We start from the raw sequence: 18,335 nt of genomic DNA, 5'->3' as shown, positions 1-18,335 counted from the left end.
AAGAGAATAAGGCTTCTCACTACATCTTGACAGTAGTAAGAAGCCACGCAATTATCAAACAGAAGTAGGGAGTGTCATTAATCATCACGTCGTCTGAACCCCTCCAAGCAAGATTCACTGCACGCCAGTTCAGATACTCTGCATAGAGTACCAGGGAATGAAAAACAAAAAGAAAGCGCCATTTTTGCAAAACGCAACCCCCCAAAAAAAAGCTGAAAAGAAGGGACCTGAAAATTGGGTAGCCAAAGGTACACACGAAATCATACATCCCCAATTTCGACGACCCGTTCCACAATCCAATCCGCAAAAGCCTGGCCCTCAAGTTTCCACCGTCCATCAGTCCATACATCACTGAGCCAGTAAGTCCACGGCTTATTCGAAGATGTAAGCTGCAAATCCCAAAGTGAAGCCGTCGCGCGGCGATTCGCAGAGTGACCATCCACCCCTGCCGAGAGATCTTGGTTTACGTTGCGGAATTCAACAGCCGAAGTTGGGTTGCTGGTACCGGAATCGCCTTGCCTAATCCGCCATTCACGCTCAGCTTTTTCGCCTGCGCGGCGGGCGACCGCTTCCTCGTCTTCTGCTTGGTATAGATTGCATTTCGTGCATTCTGTGCAGCGAGACCCAGGGTTGATGCGGAAGTGCTCGCAGAAGTGTTTATAGCCTTCTGGTTCTTCGAATTCGTCGTCGGGCATGTTTCCAGCGACCTGCTCATCGTTAAAGGGATCGTCGGGTATATCGCCCGGGCCATCGAAGACATCTAACCTGCGGAGGGTACGGCCAGGCGCGGTTGTTCGTGGAGGTGGGCCTAGTGCCTTGCGGCATAGGTAGCACATGGAGTATCCACAGACGCAAGTCAGTTTGTTGCAGCCTGAGGACTTGACGAATGAGAGGCAGCAGCGGGGACAGGTGCGTTTCACGGCGGCGGTGCGGGCAGCTTCGACGGTAGCGCGCAAATCCAGGAGTAACGGCTCGTGACACACATGTGGATCTCGCCACGGTTTCTGGCATGCCATGCAGCTGACGCGTAAGCAGGATGGGTTGGCGCAGATGAATCGTTTAGGCCGGATCTTGAGACAGAGGTTGCGGATGGCATTCCCAAAGGCTGATGTTACGGTGGCTGGATCCAAGAGTAATATAATAAACACAGGAATTACGAGTAAGGGGACGAGGTCAAGGAGGAGGAGGGTCATCAAAATAGTAGGAATAATGCCACCGTCACGACGGAACCGCCAGCGAACACCACGGGATGGAGGGTGGTAGACTGGGTCGATTTCAGCATAGGAGCAGAACGGACATCTAACGAGCTTCAGTTGAGACTTCATAAGTGCCTCAGAGGAGAGCCGATCCTCGAATTTGCGGTATGTCTCGAAGCCAGCCGTGTCGAGAAGAATTGCTTGCTTGACAATCTCCGGATGAAGACATCCATCGCACAACCCGACGGACAGCGGTGCAAGACACTTCAAGGTAGAGCGCTCCAGATCGACAGACTTTCCCCAGCCCTGCCCAAACAGCGCTTCGTAGACGGTTCTTTGAATGCAGTGGTAGCAAATGATATGAGTGTTGGTTGAACATGTCGCGATCTGCTCGAATGTCACATCGGCGAAACAACACTCGCATTCGTAAAGGGCATTGAGTTCTTGAGCTTCCTTCTCGTTCAACTCTGAAGCAAGTCGGAAATCTTTATCCTGCTGCTCTTCGCGCTTCTGACTTAACAGCGGGGCCAACAACAACTCGGAGAGCTCTGCATCCAGCTCGCTGCACCCAGTTTCCTTCAGAACAGGAACAAGTTCCCCATCTGGTCGACGATGCCAGGACAGAAGCGGATGTTCCTCGCGGTCCTTCTTTCGCCTGAAAGACGGGAACATATTGTTGAATGTCGCGCGCCATGTCCGACGCGACAGATCCCGGAGCGTTGGTCGAGCCCGAGCATAGCTGAAATTCACTTCAGCTAGAACAGCCTCCACGGTACTTTTGTTCAGACCATTATACTCTCTTGTCATGGCCATCCGCACGGCGGCCTTGTAATCATCGGACCGAAACCGCTCCTCGGGAGGGACCAGACCACCATCGCCAAGGTCGTGTCGAGCAAAGTCATCGCCCCCAGGGGCTGCGCGAGCACTTCCCTCTGCCTCGGCTTCAGTTCCTTCCGGGAGATTCCATCGCCCTGAAACCCATTTCTTCTTATGCCTAAGCAGCTCCTCCACGCACACTTGTAACCGGCTCTGTCCGTCAAAGCGTAGCAGCAGTTCCCGGAATACCTCTATCTGTATATCGGGAAAGATGCGAACCAGTGTCTCGAGTGCAGTATTGAGTTCCTCCTGTTCCCGCTTGTGTTCCTCTGTTTCGTGGGCCGAGAGTTGAACGGGCCCTTGGGCTCGGGAGGTACTGCCGAAAGGATTATTTCGTAGCGCTTCGAGGGTAATGGAGTGGCTGTTGGGAGAGGAGCCAGTCTGCCCTAGGGATGGCTTTCGAATATTGCGAGTGGAGGAGCTTGAAGAACCGGAGCCTGACTTTCGGTGAGATTGGGTGCCGTCGGGGCGGGAGGATCTGGAGAAGCCGGGGACTGGCAGCGAGAGCACCATGATTGTAGGTTTACATGGTTTGAAAATATGAAAGAGTCAGATGTCAGAGAGATAGGGGGATTTAAGAATGTCCTTGAAGCCTGATAATGATTTGTTACATAAGACGTTCTGCGGGCCCGAGGTTGTGCTTATATACACACTGGAGATATCATTTGATATATCTCGTATACTGAAACATCTGAGCCCCAGGCCACTGAATCTCATGCTTTTATTATTGAAAAGAATCATGCCATGTTAAAAAAAATAGTCAAATGATACACCCCTTTTTCAATCTCTTTTCTCATATTTTTGACATATGGAAATCCGTCAAAGATGACGAAAATGACAAAAGTATTAACTTCCTGACAGTAAACTACATGTACTCAAGTCTAGCCTATGCAAATCAGATTACCAAATTCAGATAGATCTCATTGACCTCATGAGGAAAACTAAAAACACGCAAAAGCACAGGTAGTATATACAAAGAAGCAACAGTCTGATCCAAGTGTTTCAGCTCGCTTTGCCTATGGGAATATCGCTTCAACCAAATATTTTCATACTTTACAGCTTGGCCTTGGCGCCCTCCAGGAGTTCAGCACCGGCGCCGGTGATGGCAGGCTTGCCAGTCTCAACAACCGTGGCTTGGAACAGGACAGTGTTGCCCTCCTTCCACATCTCAGTCTTGAGAGTCTGGCCAGGCAGGACGACACCCGCAAAGCGAACCTTGAGGTTCTTGTAGGGACCGAACTTGGAGAATACAGCCTTGGCTGACACACCAAGCGAACACAGACCGTGCAGGATGGGAGTCTTGAAGCCGCCGACCTTGCTGAACTCGGGGTCGATGTGGAGCGGGTTGAGGTCACCGTTCAGGCGGTACAGCGCTGCCTGGTCCTCGGAGGTCTTCTCCTCAACCACGGCATCGGGCTGGCGCTGCGGCGCCTTGTACGCAGCAGTGGCAGCCTTGGCGCGCACGGCAGTGGGCTTAGAAGAGCCCCCAAAGCCGCCGCTGCCGCGGATGAAGACAGTAGACTCGTTGTAGAACAAATCCTCGCCGGTCTTGGCATCCTTGGTTGTGTACCCGGCCACGACAATGGCCGCATTGCCCTTGTCGATAACGTCAATGAGCTTGGGATAGGTCAGGGTATTGGCGCTGGTGGGGATGGGGAACTTGCGAACCTCCATGTACTGCTCGCCGTGGAGCAGCATCATGGGGGAGAAGTTCTTCACCACGTCGTCCATGTTCCAGGGATTAGCGGTGTTGAACCAGGGGATAACACCGTATGAGGGAAGGGCCTGGAATTGGTCGTTGTTCTCGTAGACAAGAGGCAAGTCGGTGCGCTTGGCGCCCACACTAAGATTGTACAGGATCACATCGCGGTCCTCGTAGTTGAAGGGAGTGCCCTCGCTCGTAAGGGTCTTGGCCTTCTCGATGTTCTTCAGGGTCTCGTTCTCGCTAGAGGGATTGCCGTGCACACGGTTAGCCATGTTAGCCATGATCTTCTCTGTGCCGGCCTGGCCGTCCTCGGGGTGGTCAGCGCGACCGTCATCGAAGTTGGTGATCTGTTTCCAGTTACGAACGACCTCCTCGGGGGTCAGCTGGACGTCCACGGGGAAGCCGTGACCGCCAGTGCGTTGCCAGCGGGTACGGCCGAACCAACCGCTACCACACTCAAACAGACCCTTAGTGGAGGGCTCAGGGGCCATGTCAGAGCACAGCAAGACCACAAGGGGAGCAACGTAGTCGGGCTTGAAAGCCTGGACCATCTCCTCGGGCATGATGGTACGGGTCATATTGGTACCCGCGTTAGGAGCAATGGTGTTAACCTTGATGTTGTACTTGGCACCCTCCAAAGCTAGAGTGCGGGAGAGACCCAGGATACCAAGCTTGGCAGCAGCGTAGTTAGCCTGGCCGAAGTTGCCGTAGATACCGCTGGTACTGGCAGTGTTGACAACACGACCGTACTTCTGCTTGAGGAAGTAGGGCCAGGCAGCCTTGGTCACCTTGTAGGTACCACGTAGGTGGACATTAATAACGGAGTTCCACAAGTTGTCATCCATGTTGGTGAAAGCCTTGTCGCGCAAGATGCCAGCGTTGTTCACCAGGATATCAATGCGGCCAAAGGCATCAATAGCGCTCTTGACGACGGCATCGCCGTCCTCGCAGTTAGCCTTGTTGCCAACCGCCTTGCCACCTAGCTTGATGATTTCCTGAACCACAGGCTCGGGGTCAACAAGATCGTTGACCACAACGGAGGCACCAAGCTTAGCGAACTGCAAGCAGTATGCGCGGCCGAGACCGGCACCACCTCCAGTGACCAAGGCAACACGGCCCTTGAAGTCAGGCTCCTCTCCAGGCTGAGCGCTAGGCATCTTCAAACCGTCTTCCAAAAAGCTCATGAAATCGGCAGCGCCAGTGGGGTATTCGGGCTTAGAGAAATCGTTGACATCATTCCACTTCCGGGCGATTGCACCGGGGGTCAGGGAGTCATCGGTCTTCAGGAGAGCACCCTTGGCTCGCTCCCAACGGAGCTTGGCAACATGACCACCACCGACCTCGTAGATACCACCGGTCTCTGTAGTGTTTGATGAGTGCACGAGGGCAGCGACTAAAGGAACAACCCAATCAGGCTTAAGGTTCTCCAGAACATCAGGGGGCATGACAGTTGCAGTCATACGGCTGGCAGCTAATTTGGGGGTTAGCATTTCCAATCCATGCTGGGGGGGGGGGGGGGGGTTGTAGCTTGCTTACCAATGGGAGCAATGACGTTGGCAATGATGTTGTATTTGGCACCCTCCTTAGCCAGGGTCTCAGTGAAACCGACCTGGCCGAGCTTGGCAGCTGAGTAGTTGGCCTGGCCGAAGCTGCCGAATAGACCAGCAGCCGAGGCAGTGTTGATCACACGGCCGAACTTTTGTTTGCGGAAGTGAGGCCACGCGGCTCTTGCGCACTATTCAGAAAATGGGACATCAGTTCCTGGTTCGACGGCCTGCTTTTATGGAGGATTCTCACCTTGTATGCCCCGTAGGTGTGGACTTTGTTGATCAAATCCCAGTCGGCATCCTTCATGTTCTTAAAGCTAATATCCCGCAGAATACCCGCGTTGTTAAGCAGGATATCGATGCGGCCAAAAGTCTTAATAGCAGTCTCGATGATAGCATCACCGTTCTCGACGCTATCGTAGTTGGCGACGGCCTTACCGCCAGCGGCGCGGATCTCCTCAACGACAACATCTGCGGCCTGGAATAACTGTCAGTGTCTGTTTATCTGGTTTGGAGAGTGCTGTGACATACCTTTCCTGACTTTCCTTCACCCTTGTGAGAGACACCGAGGTCATTCACGACGACATTGGCACCCCTTGAGGCGAAGAAGAGAGCATATGCTTTCCCCAGACCACCACCGGCACCGGTGACGACCACCGTTTGGTTATCGAATCGCAAGTCGGACATTGTGTGTATATCCGAAAATAAAGTGAGAAATAAAAGAAGAAAGCTGGAGAAGAGCGGAGTTTAAAGCCAACTCGGCAAGCTGAGGACCTCGGCACGTTTGGGTTCTGTAATTAACTGAAATATGGGTATTGTTACAATGGCAGATCATCCCGTATCACATGCCGAGTACTTTAGTAATTCTAAGTATACGGAGACAGAGTAACTGTATAGTATACATTATTAGTATATATTTATTATGTTAAATAGTACTGTTACTACTCCTATATCTCCAAGTACCGACTCGGGCATGTGACGGCCAACGTCATTATCATGTGCTCTGTATATTTTGACTATTTTGACTATTTTGACTGTTAGAATATTTTAACTATTTAAACTATTCAAATATTTAATGTACTCAATTCACTTCTATATTTATCAAAAGTAGTGGCTGAACATACCCCGTGGGGGAGATTCACTCGGCCGATTGGAACATTGAAATTTCCCGTAGATACAAAAAGAAATATCATAGAAAACTACTTTAAAATCAAGTCAAAATGCCTGAAATCGTGGACGACAAGTCGCAGCACTGCATCCCCTTCCTTCTCGATCGCTTGCGCGTTCATACTGAGCACCGCGGTACACCTACCCCGCCATTTTTCATCGGCCTCAATGGCGTGCAGGGTGCAGGCAAGACAGTCCTAGTGAGTCGATTTCGGTGTCAATTCCCCATGCCTCGGATTTCAATCTCCTCGGGACGGAATCTCTCTAACTTCCATAGGTATCCGCTCTCAATGACACCCTCCGCTCGGAACCATACTCGCTCTCGGTCGTGACATTGTCGCTTGACGATATCTACCTTACCCACGCCGATCAGGTGGCTCTGGCACAAGCACATCCTTCAAATCCCCTCCTACAGCATCGGGGTCAGCCTTCGACTCACGACCTCACATTGGGTGAGGAGGTGTTTGCTTCGCTAGCCGCTGAACGTCCGACGGCCATTCCGCAGTATGACAAGTCTGCGTTTGAGGGCCAAGGTGATCGTGTTTCAAAGGCACAATGGAAGGTTGTCAATCAAGAGGGTCAGGATAAAGTCAAGGTCGTGATTTTCGAAGGGTGGTGTGTCGGGTTCCGTGCGTGGGATGACCAAACCCTGCGTGCGAAATGGGAGGCCGCTGTGCGTCAAAAGGAGAACGGCGAATATGATGGACGACTAGGCCATGTCAAGTTCGAGGATGTTAAAGCTATAAACGATGCTTTGAAGCGATATGATGTCTTGACTGAGTGGGTTTCCTCGGCCATTGGAGATTGCACTATAAAAACCCTTGCTAACAGAGGTTTCCGTCGCAGCAAGCTTGATGCTTTGATCCATATGTATGTTCTCTGCCACTCGGCATATATTTATTTTACTGACTAATTGCAGCGATGCTGAAAACCCTCATTTCGTCTACGAATGGCGGCAGGAACAAGAACGCACGCTCCATGCTGCCAAAGGCACCGGGATGACCGAAGATCAGGTCAACCACTTTGTGGACGGCTGTATGCATATACTCGGAAGAGCGATAACACCATGAAGGACAAAATATACTGACTCGAATGATCGATATAGATTACCCATCCTACGAGCTCTTTACTGAAACCCTTCGCGAGGGCGCTTTCAAGCCTGCGCCACATAACCCATCAGCATCAAGCTCAGACTGGCAAGGACGGCAGCTCTGCCTTGTGGTTAACCGTAACAGGAGAGTTCAAGAGGTTATTAAAATCTAATCCGCGTGAGCTAACGTAGAAATGTTGGAAGAAATACAGTGTCACAGATAAATTGAACATGTATATATTGCCAAAATTGTCAAGTCTATCCCTGCTCTAGGCTCCGTGCAGATTTCAATTTCTTTGGAATGACATGAGATTCACTGTTTCGTAGATTGTCTCTCAGGATAGGATCCCTAACTGTTGGTAAATCTGATACGATGTGAATTAGCCACATGTGATGAATCGACCAGACTCCAGGTAGAACACTTAACTACCAAAGCCAGTAGGGTAATTACAATGATGAGCATGATATTTGGAGTAGGGTTCATAAAGTTATGAAAGCTCTCAAAAACATGGTTTCAAATACAGCCAACAGGATAGCTCAACGCCATGAGATTCGGACCTCGGGACAGTCTTCGGCTTTACAAAATGCCGAGGACTGCTAGGGGAAAGGACTGGGAATATGATGGTTACTGAATTAAGAAATAGAGAGGAACAGGCCCATGACCATGCGATTGGGTTGTTTGAAGCATTAAATTGATCGGAAATCCCAGACCATCGTATCGCTAAAAATTGACTAGTGGATATAAACAGCCCGTGCAAAAAACAACCCAAGACAGTAAAGTCATAAAATTTTGTAACATTTTTAGAGGTGCACTCAGAGAACGCTCCAACCCGGATTCCTCACGAGAAGAAATTTAGTTCATCTGGCGGATGAGACCGTTGATGTTCTCCTCACGGTTACCGGTGTCACCACCCTCAATGTAGTGCTTGAACTTGCGAGTGCGGAAACCACCGTTGGGGTTGGACAGCTTGAAGGGCCAGAGGAAGTTGTTGGCCTGCTTGAAGTTGGGGCCAACGGTGTAGATCTCGTGGATCAGATCCTCCATGCAGACAATGCCGAACTTGCCGAGGTGCTCCTCGATGATCTGGTTGTCGGTGAGAGGGGTGCGCTGCTTGTCGACCTTTCCGTAACCACGCTTGTAGAGAAGCTCGCGGACGGACTTCAGGTTGGGGTAACCGTAGGCAATGTAGGGGTTGACAATGGTCAACATCTCCTGGGTAGCCTTGGTGAGACGAATGAAAGTACCAGAGTTGATCTGGAGCAGACGCAGAAGCTGGAGAATCTTGCGGGGCTTGGGAGCAATCTTGTTGATACCCTTGATACGGACAACGAAGACGAGCTTGGGCTCACCCTCAACGAAGAAGCTGCCCTCCTGGCGAGCAACACGGTTGAGGCGGATCTTCTCGCGCTCAGCGGTGCGGTACTCCTGCACGTAGGACTCGGCACGCTTGAAGATAACACCACGCTTCTCCTTGTTGGCCTATATGAATCTCAGTCAGCATGAGAGTTCTCCAAAGTCTTGTGGAGAAAATGGCAAGTAGTTTGTGCAACTAATGTCAGACCCGAAAGATGGTTGACAGACGACAGCATTGACCGTGGTAGCGGTCTAGTCATCGTGAATGGTGTTATGCATCATGTAGTTGGAAGGGAAGTGTGGCAGTATGAGAGATAAAAGGGGAGAAACTGACCTTCTTGGTCTTCTCGGCCTCGGCACGGCGCTCAGCGCGGGCAGCCTCTTGGGACTTGCGCTTCTTCAGAAGGGTCTCGGGAACGAGGACCTGGTTCTGGGTGGGAACGGAGCTGTGGAATGTTAGAACAGTCTGTTCAAAATAGATCAAGACTGAGACAATTCGCCGAGTGAAAGAATTGCAGCATATAGCGCCACATTCTCAACTGAAGGCATTAGAAAAAAACTCGACGAAATGTCTTTAATCAGTGAGGGCCAAGCCATCGGGGTTTCAAGATCGATTACAGCTTGGTACTAGCCATGCATATTCCAGCACAGTCTTCGCAAACCCGATCACCCGCAATATGCCATTGATACCTTCATCCGACAAAACCCCGAAAAATGTTCAGGAAATATTTGTTGACACCTTTCGCCTCAGGGACATGATGCTGTTACCGCATCATGAGCGCCCGAGAACGATAGTTCACAACAATACTTTTGGAGGAGAAGGCGCCAGGCGCTTTCAACCTCAAGACTCCATCACCCTTTTTTCTGTATCCGAATTTTGCTCCGTGATATACGACATGTGTATCCGAGATAATTGGAACCGAGATAAAGGGCAGGAAGGATCGAGCTGGTACCTAGCCGTCACCGATGTGGACAAACGGCTGGCATCCCCAGCGAGAAGGACGACTATACCCGCAACCTTACAAACTCAAGCAGAGGTTGCATCAGTCTTAGGAAGAAGTCATTGGGAATCATACGTAGTAGCGGCCATTTTGAAGGTCCGGACGAGGTCGAGAGTCGGCTGGTTGTCGAAGGATGTCAAAGGAAGAAGAAAAAGTTCGAAGAAAAGGAATGTAAGAAGAGACTTCGCTTGTGTGGGTGCGGGTCCCGCTAGCCATACGTGGTTAGCCTATCAATTCACTAGCGCTAACCGGTTCTGGATCCAACCCTTATCAGTATCGAGATAAGGGTTTCCCTCTTATCAGATGACTTCATGGATGTCTGACCCGCCTGGGGTAAATTACACGTAACCAGGACTATCAAGTGAACTCGACCTCCCTTACACTCACTCCATACGCCATGTCCCGTCGCGGAGTAGGCCTGGGCGCCTTTGCAAACCGAACTCAGGCAACACAATCTTATGCTAGTCATGGCGCCAATCTCCGCTCTACTCATACTGCCTCCCTGCAGACCCAGTTGTCAGTTTTCCAGTCGTTGCTCCACACCTTTGCGTTAGAGCATAGCTCTACGATAAAGTCCAACCCCACATTCCGAGCAGAGTTTGCCCGCATGTGCAACACCATCGGGGTTGATCCCCTTGCCGCAAGCAACGTCAAGGGCAAGAATGGCCGTCGCGGACTGGGAGAAGGGGGGAGCTTCTGGACCCAGATTATGGGCGGGGATATGAATGACTTCTACTTTGAAGTCGCAGTTAGAGTTGTGGAGTTATGCAGAGAGACTAGGAGCGAAAATGGTGGACTGATTGGTGTTGAGGAATGTCGGAAGCGAGTGGGGAAAGGCAAGGCGATCGGGAGTGGGCTCGAGGTTTCAGAGTATGGGGCTATCCCTTCAGGAAATAAGGATATATCAATCAGTGGCTAATTGCACTATGTGCTTGACAGTGATGACATCCTACGAGCAGTTCGGTCTCTTCAGCCTCTTGGCTCCGGGTTCTCCATCGTCAAGGTCGGCAGCAAGCAGTACATTAGGTCCATCCCCAAAGAACTCAATAGCGATCAGGCAACAGTCTTGGAAGTCATTCAGGTGCTGGGTTTTGTGAGCGTTTCAATGCTGCGATTGAACCTCAAGTGGGAAAAGGCTCGAGCACAAACTGTAATCGATGACCTGCTTGCTGATGGTCTAGTCTGGTTGGATGCCCAGGGCCCTGAGAAAGAGTACTGGTCACCACAGAATCTTCTGGAGGATAGCGGATGAAGTACGAGACTCATGCGGTTCGCCTACAAATCATGATCGTGATCATAATGTCTCGTGCGGTCATCTATCGCGTCACACCTTTTTGCGAGAACCCGACTCATAACATATGGCTCTTGCGTCTTTTCCTGTCTAAGCATTACGGATGCATTGAACAGTCGGCGCCTCGAGAAGGGCAACATTCGCCCTTCCTTTCCGGGCCTGTTGGTCAACCCACGACGAGCTACAGTCTGCTCGATACCATTATTTGTGACACTTGTCTACCGCCATTGGAACTACAGAAAGAGGCCATCCAATTCACAAAGAGAGATCCGAGCTCGAATGATCGGCGAGTAAGTATTATTGGCAAGGATCGAGTACAAGCGGGTACGCGGGAATTCACCAATAGAGCAAACCCCTTGAATGATTCGTTTGTGTTTTACTTTAAAATCCCGGTGCTAGCTCGATAGCAATAACGACATATTCCATAGTCTGACGAATCTAAAGTTGCATGAAACTCATTTTTTTGGCGTTGAAGTTGCGGTGACGCATTGCGTGATACGGAGTGACGAGCATGCAAGATATTTCTCTCCCCCCGAGAGAACTGTTTATAAACTGTCTCATACCCCATCCATGAGGAATAGTCCATTGGTTTAAATATAATTTGAACTGACATACTACATATACCCTGCCACCATGTCCCAATCTAGTGTTCTAGCAACAGACCCCGTTGTCTACGCTGGATACGAAGCCACGTGGTCCAATCTCCCGGACACCGAACAAGCATGGATTGCTAGAGCCCGAGAGGTCGCCGAAGTGTTAGCCAAGGATGTGGCCCAAAGAGACCAGGAGAACAAATCACCGCGCGCCGAAGTAGCCCTGCTCAAGTATTCAGGCTTGACAAAGCTTCTAGGACCTAAGAAGTACGGTGGTGGCGAGCAACCCTGGAGCGTTGGGTATAAGGCAATAAGAGAGGTTGCAAAGGCAGATGGGTCGGACCCAAGCATCCCTCATGCCCCCCTAGGATAGTCCCTAACAAGAAGACAGATCTATCGGTATGCTGCTTGGCTATCACCTTCTCTGGTCTACCATTGCAAATGTGATGGGCACTCCTGAACAAGCCGACCGAACCCATCAGTTGATCATTTCAAACAACTACTTTGTCGGTGGCGCCGTGAACCCCCGCGACAATGATCTGAAGATCACCCCAGATGGAGACCATATCGTATTCACTGGGAACAAGTACTTCAACACCGGAGGCGTTGTATCCGATCTCACGGTCCTTGAGGGTATATTGGATGGCACTCAGGATCATATCTTTGCGTTGGTCGAGACCCAACAGCCTGGTATCCAGTTTGCTCACAACTGGCACAACATTGGGTTGCGCCTGACCGAGTCTGGAGGCGTGAAGATCGAGAATATCCGCGCTCCTTGGTCAGATGCACTGGGCTGGGATGCATCTACCAAGAAGCCCCGCGATGATACTCTAAAGATCGCGTTCCCTACCCTATTTCTGCCAACGTAAGTGCAGTCTATGCCATTCGATATGTCATGCTCCCCGGTAGTTGCATGGCTGAATGCTTACTCGCTCTCTCCCACAGCATCCAACTGGTCTTCAGTAATTTCTACTTGGGTATTGCTCTCGGTGCTTTGGATTTCGCCTCCAAATACACTACGACCGCAACACGTGCTTGGCCTTTCGGCGGCGACAACAAGGAATCAGCAACGGATGAGTTCTACATCCTCGAACGCTATGGCAACTTCTTTGCACATCTACGTGCCAGTGAAGCCCTTGCCGATCGAGCAGGCGATCAACTCTCAGGGCTTTATACTCGATATCAAGCGCAGAAATCCGGTCTGACGGCCCAGGAACGTGGAGATGTTGCTGAGTGGGTGGCTAGTATCAAGGTAGTGGCCACAGACGTCGGACTCAGGGTTACCTCTGGTGTATTTGAAGTGACTGGAGCCCGGGCCACCGCCTCCAAGGTCGGATTGGATCGATTCTGGCGGGATATTCGAGTGCACACTCTTCATGATCCGGTGGCGTACAAGAATCGGGAATTGGGACGATATGCACTACTACATGAATTGCCTGAGCCTAGTTGGTATACTTAAGACAGAATGAAATTCATATCAATATCAATATCAATATAAATGATATATGCAGGGACAAGCTGTACAACATAAAAAAGGGTACGATAAGACCCACCGGGCCGATAATCTTTCGGTCCGACTTTTTTTCTTTTTTTTCCCCTCCATTTTTTTTTCTTCTTCTCTCTTGTGGGAAAAACATTCGACAGCTCTCTGTGAATAATTCACTTCTTGATTTATCTCTATTGGGTTATTCATCTTCATATCTCTATCCAATTCTGAAATCCTAACAATATGTCGGACCAAAAGCAATATGCCACTTACAACGATGTAAGAATTCCTATGGACTATATACTATCTCGTGCTAGTCAGAGACAAAAAAAAAAAAGAGATGGGAGGCATTGACGAAGACACATGAACTTCCAACAAGATCTCAACCCCACAAAATTTGCAGATTGTCTTATCGCAGTCCACAATTATAATCCCAAAACTTTAAAAAGACTCACTAACGCAAAGATCCTCGACAGGTCCACAATCTCTGCAAGCAGTCGGCGAGAGGGCCCCTCAAGGAATTCAAAATCAACCTTATAATCGCCATCGGCGGTGGTGGTTACATCCCTGCCCGCATCCTCCGGTACGTTCCAAGGTTCAATACGTGCTCTGGACTATACTGATCCTTAACAGGTCCTTCCTCAAGGAGACTCCTGATGCACCTAACATCCCCATCCAGGCTATCGGTCTGTCCCTCTACGAGCGCTTGGGCACAGAAAGCGTTGAGGAAGCCCCCGGTACCGAGGTCAAACGTTTGCAATGGCTCGATATCAACTCCTCGATGGCCAATTTGATTGGCAAGAACGTTCTTATCGTCGACGAGGTCGATGATACCCGCACAACCCTAAAATACGCCGTGGAGGAGCTCACGAAGGATGTCAAGAACGCCCAGGACCAGCTCGCTCCCGGCGATGATAGGAAGAACCTGGAGACTAAGTTCCACGTCTTCGTTCTGCACGTATGTTTTTTTTTCCTGTCTCTTTTGTCTCTTTGGAGGTTGAGGAGTTTGGCTGACAACTGAAATAGAACAAGGACAAGGCCAAGAAGGGTGCTCTGCCCGAAGATATGACGGTTAACGACCAGCGCTACCACGCCGCGGTCACCACTGGGGATGTCTGGATCTGTTATCCTTGGGAAGCTGAGTATGTTATATCTCGAGATTTTCTGTCATAGAGATTGTGGCTGACTTTTTTCTTTCTCTTCCTACAGAAACATCGAAGAGCACGATCGTAAGGCCAAGTTGCACCCTATCGTCGATACGAAGAAAACTACCATCGAAGAATCTTCCACCCAGGCCGTCCAAGAAAAGGTTGTTTAAGCGAATGATTGCATTATGATAAGCATTACATTTTGCGCGGTGCTCTGACGGTTTATATTGTTGACTCTTTGGTCTCCGGTTTTACTGTCCATGCTCAGATCAGGTGCTCAAAACTGAGCATGTAATTTTTACGATATCCTTGATGATTTTCATAGAAAAAGTTCTTTCTTTTTTTGGCAGATTGGCAGACCGGCAGGCCGCCCCCCCCCCCCCCCCCCCCCGCGAAGACCTTTTCACTTGAAACTGCTCTTGCATCCGGTACATTTTTTTCCTGAAAGAAACTGCTCCCGTAATCGCCGGGGGCCTGGCGTCCTCCAACGTTGTTTTGCAGACATTGAGTTGTAGACGGGTATCAAGAGAATATAGTATTGGTAGCGGTAAACAAAAAGTCACTGGAGCATAGTGTATTATATTGATCCGGCGCAGCCTTTTCAGTCCTGCAAAGACAAAAAGCCTCTGCGTCCAAGCACCAATCCACACCCTGAACTTCTCAAGACTCAGACCCAGACCCAGACCCTGTCTGCCTGTATTCTGGATCCGAGTATCTGATTATTATTCTAGTCCATGGGCATAGCGATCTCGCATTTAATCGACCTCGACCTTGCCCTGGCGCAATTCCACCTTGGCAAGCTCGATCTCCTTTTGTAGCTCGGCGTGTGCCTCGGGGACATCGTTGAAAGTGAAGATCGCCACACCCAGGCGGGCGAGGAGGTAGCAAGCGAAGACAATAAGCGCATAGAATGGAAGCTGGATGATTATAGATTAGTTTTCCTTCCATCAACACACTCAAAGACCAGAGTTGGAGTCGGGGTTGGAGTAGGTAACGCACAACTGGAATGACTTCAGTCTGGACAGTCTCGTTCAGGGGAACGAGTCCAAGGAAAAGGGAAAGGTAGAGCTGATCAATTGTCAGTAAGATCCATGCGGGATGGTGCTCCTCACTGAGATGGAGCCACTTTGTAGCATACCGAGGAGACAAGGAGAAGAACGGAAAGGGTCTGGACAGCACGCGTCATGGTGAGATAGGTAGATGAGATAGTAGATTCACAAAGGAGAGGAGAGAGGTCAATTGTGAAGATAGCACCGGTTTATCTTAGCAAAAATGAGGGACTCGGGGATGTTGTAGTGCTATATGCGGCAAAGGCCAGCTTGGGCGATGCGCTTCTTGGCGCCCGGACCGGGTCACTGGTCTTGTGTACCTGCCAAGTCTATAGCGATATCTTAGGGGATTTAGATTATAAAACTTTACTATATGTATGGATTTGTTAAATATATTTATTTGTCTATATCTAACCTTTCCATATATCGAGAATGAATATAAAAAGTTCAAAAAAGAGAGACGAACATAGGCAGTAATATCTGCCCTTGCGCTTTGAGCACGAATCATGTTATGTAAGCAATAATCAACTCCGCCTCAATAAAGCACCATAACATATTTTTTCATACTTGACCATTGTCATAGGAACTAGAGTCACTAATAGGGTAGTGGATTCTCATATATACTGTAATGCAAGGGAACTTCATGTGAAAGACCCTCCCTTGGCCTAGATTCAATGCACTTCGATCTGTCCATGATCTATGAAACTGTGATCACCATTCCTGAACCTCGCCTGAGTATAGCACGAACTTACCACCATGCTGCTCCTTGGTGTCTGTGCTCAGAACCCCAATCATCCCGGCAATGGACTTCTCAAGAGTGTCGGGGGCCTCCTCCATGCCCCAACTCCGCACAGCTTCATTGCCCATGTCGGTCTGCACCCAGCCGGGATCCAACACAAACGCATTGAGCCACTCGTCTTCGGCGTTGATCCGAACACCATACCAGTTGACGATAGACTTGGATGCACCATACGCCGCACTTGGGACAGGAGGTTGGCGTCTAGAGATAATTAGCTGACATTTACTGTGTCCCGGATTCGAGCAGACATACGCGAGACCAGCAGCTCCAGATCCCATAATGGCATAGATGGGCTTTCTGGTCGACTTCTGCAGCAGATCGCGTGTAGCTTGGTACAAGGACACGACACTTATAACGTTGACATCAATATGCTTCACTATATCAGCCCGCTGGATGTCCTTGACGAGTGGATACAATTTGGCAATGCCGGCATTAGCGAAGACAATGTCGAGATGACTGATGTCCTGATTGGTTGCTTCTTTGACCGCATCAAAAGCAGACTGTTTAATACACGCTTCATACTTGACTACTATAACAAGACTACCCTCGCCTCCGGGCAGCCTGACAGGTACCTGGGCGGTCGAATGCGTTGGGTCACGGACGGCAGCTATAACAATCTATCGAGGATTCAGTGTCAGTGACTGCCCCAAATTACAAATGGAAGGGGCGAAAAGGAGAACTTACATGGTCCGGTTTAGTAATGAACCCTTTGACAAGCCCTAGGCCCAAGCCACGATTGGCACCGGTGATGAAGACAATAGTCAGGGCCATGGTGGTTTATAACGGGGTGGATTATAACGGCCCTTTTAGGGCTCGATGATGAGATTTAGGAAAAGACACCGAAAGTCTGTAGTGACTGATTTGACTCAAGGTGAGTTCGGTCAAGTGTAGTGGAACTGAAGTATAATATCATACAGATGTCCAACTCGGTGTACACTTATATATGTTTTTAGATGAGAGTCGAACAGACATTGTTGATTATCAATCCATACATATCTCATACTTAGTCTCCGATCTCCGAGGATTGGAAGCTAGAGACTGAAGCTTGATTATCCGATTACAAATTCAGGTGATCCCTGCCACCTACACCTCCAAGCCCGGAAAGTTGAACTATCACCATTTCAATGGGTAATTGCGCGAGCAATAATTGATCTATGTATTTCCATTATCTTGAGATGGGAAAGCAGCCATCAGCGCGTATATCCATTTATATAGTTAGTTACAATAATAGTTGGCCGATGTCTCTTTAGTGGTCTTCTCAAATATTTCATTTAGATGTCTTTTTTGATAAATAACCCCCCCCCCCCACCTTCGATTTTATAGGTAGGTAGACGACAGAGATAGAGCGATAAGGGCTTAATTTGTGAAGACGACTTTTCCATGTATGTGTAACCTAGGACTAGGACTGATAACTCTATTACCGAGATAAGTCCGATATTCCCGAGTTAAAAAAGCATATGTTGCAGTTTCCTGGTGTCGGATTCATATTGTAAAAGTAGACTTGATGATGGGCATATAGTTTATAACCGAAATGTGAGAACTGTGAAATCAATTCCCAATAATGACATTTTTTGGAAGCCAGAAACTGCCGTAATTGCTAGCAATAGTAGGATATACAATGTAAACAACGGAAGCCCGAGATCACGTTCCCGAACGTGCCCTAGACCCTACGCCAAGGAATGACTCTTTATGGATTTAATTGCCTTAAAAATTTTAATGAGCCACAAATAAAGGTGCTAAACTATGAGATAACGCTAGTTAAGCATTGAAGTGAGCCTTTTTGGAATGCTGAATATCTTTGTGGATGTGTTCAGTATGCAATTTTTCCACATACTAAGGTTGAAGGATTCGAAACACGAGCATTGTTAACGGAGCTCTTTACCAAAATTAGAAGCTATAGGCTACTGGTTAAGGAACTGTAGGATAATGGTTAGTCCATCAAGCTTATGTAATTCTCCCTAATCGGGAAATTATCATGATTCATTCCTTGAATATCGTGGTTCGATTCCGCGCAGCTCCATTTCTTTTTTTTT

The 18,335-nt window shown here is 49.2% G+C and overlaps 9 protein-coding genes across 9 annotated transcripts; 4 read left to right on the top strand and 5 right to left on the bottom strand.

Moving 5' to 3' along the window:
* Positions 1–260: 260 nt before the first annotated feature.
* Positions 261–2,585, bottom strand: N7517_005746 (E3 ubiquitin-protein ligase; the record flags this gene model as incomplete). Its single annotated transcript, XM_056723476.1, has 1 exon — positions 261–2,585. The coding sequence occupies one exon, from the start codon at positions 2,583–2,585 to the stop codon at positions 261–263; it is 2,325 nt and encodes a 774-aa protein (XP_056579726.1).
* A 540-nt stretch (positions 2,586–3,125) lies between these two features.
* Positions 3,126–6,011, bottom strand: mfp (putative peroxisomal multifunctional beta-oxidation protein (MFP); the record flags this gene model as incomplete). The annotated part of the gene is made up of 4 exons (XM_056723475.1): positions 3,126–5,248; positions 5,314–5,512; positions 5,575–5,802; positions 5,856–6,011. 4 exons carry the CDS (start codon positions 6,009–6,011, stop codon positions 3,126–3,128), a joined length of 2,706 nt encoding a protein of 901 aa, XP_056579725.1.
* A 533-nt stretch (positions 6,012–6,544) lies between these two features.
* N7517_005744 (TDA10 family protein) lies at positions 6,545–7,754 on the top strand (the record flags this gene model as incomplete). Its single annotated transcript, XM_056723474.1, has 4 exons — positions 6,545–6,691; positions 6,769–7,361; positions 7,411–7,526; positions 7,597–7,754. 4 exons carry the CDS (start codon positions 6,545–6,547, stop codon positions 7,752–7,754), a joined length of 1,014 nt encoding a protein of 337 aa, XP_056579724.1.
* A 680-nt stretch (positions 7,755–8,434) lies between these two features.
* N7517_005743 (60S ribosomal protein uL30) lies at positions 8,435–10,025 on the bottom strand (the record flags this gene model as incomplete). The annotated part of the gene is made up of 3 exons (XM_056723473.1): positions 8,435–9,061; positions 9,270–9,381; positions 10,012–10,025. The coding sequence occupies 3 exons, from the start codon at positions 10,023–10,025 to the stop codon at positions 8,435–8,437; spliced, it is 753 nt and encodes a 250-aa protein (XP_056579723.1).
* A 308-nt stretch (positions 10,026–10,333) lies between these two features.
* On the top strand, positions 10,334–11,188 carry N7517_005742 (ESCRT-II subunit protein SNF8; the record flags this gene model as incomplete). Its single annotated transcript, XM_056723472.1, has 2 exons — positions 10,334–10,806; positions 10,876–11,188. 2 exons carry the CDS (start codon positions 10,334–10,336, stop codon positions 11,186–11,188), a joined length of 786 nt encoding a protein of 261 aa, XP_056579722.1.
* A 672-nt stretch (positions 11,189–11,860) lies between these two features.
* Positions 11,861–13,279, top strand: N7517_005741 (thermophilic desulfurizing enzyme family protein; the record flags this gene model as incomplete). Its single annotated transcript, XM_056723471.1, has 3 exons — positions 11,861–12,156; positions 12,212–12,685; positions 12,766–13,279. The coding sequence occupies 3 exons, from the start codon at positions 11,861–11,863 to the stop codon at positions 13,277–13,279; spliced, it is 1,284 nt and encodes a 427-aa protein (XP_056579721.1).
* A 270-nt stretch (positions 13,280–13,549) lies between these two features.
* On the top strand, positions 13,550–14,624 carry N7517_005740 (xanthine phosphoribosyltransferase; the record flags this gene model as incomplete). Its single annotated transcript, XM_056723470.1, has 5 exons — positions 13,550–13,585; positions 13,783–13,889; positions 13,940–14,264; positions 14,333–14,448; positions 14,516–14,624. 5 exons carry the CDS (start codon positions 13,550–13,552, stop codon positions 14,622–14,624), a joined length of 693 nt encoding a protein of 230 aa, XP_056579720.1.
* Positions 14,625–15,209: 585 nt separating this feature from the next.
* Positions 15,210–15,640, bottom strand: N7517_005739 (dolichol-phosphate mannosyltransferase subunit 3; the record flags this gene model as incomplete). The annotated part of the gene is made up of 3 exons (XM_056723469.1): positions 15,210–15,371; positions 15,454–15,522; positions 15,593–15,640. 3 exons carry the CDS (start codon positions 15,638–15,640, stop codon positions 15,210–15,212), a joined length of 279 nt encoding a protein of 92 aa, XP_056579719.1.
* Positions 15,641–16,214: 574 nt separating this feature from the next.
* N7517_005738 (Short-chain dehydrogenase/reductase SDR) lies at positions 16,215–17,073 on the bottom strand (the record flags this gene model as incomplete). The annotated part of the gene is made up of 3 exons (XM_056723468.1): positions 16,215–16,503; positions 16,555–16,919; positions 16,987–17,073. The coding sequence occupies 3 exons, from the start codon at positions 17,071–17,073 to the stop codon at positions 16,215–16,217; spliced, it is 741 nt and encodes a 246-aa protein (XP_056579718.1).
* Between the last annotated feature and the right edge of the window lie 1,262 nt (positions 17,074–18,335).

This window comes from Penicillium concentricum (assembly GCF_028827145.1).
Source record: "Penicillium concentricum strain IBT 3081 chromosome Unknown utg000002l_segment0_segment0, whole genome shotgun sequence".
NCBI classification, from domain to species: domain Eukaryota; kingdom Fungi; phylum Ascomycota; class Eurotiomycetes; order Eurotiales; family Aspergillaceae; genus Penicillium; species Penicillium concentricum.
Note: the sequence above shows the minus strand (reverse complement) of the source record. Positions and strands in the feature narration are given on the sequence as shown.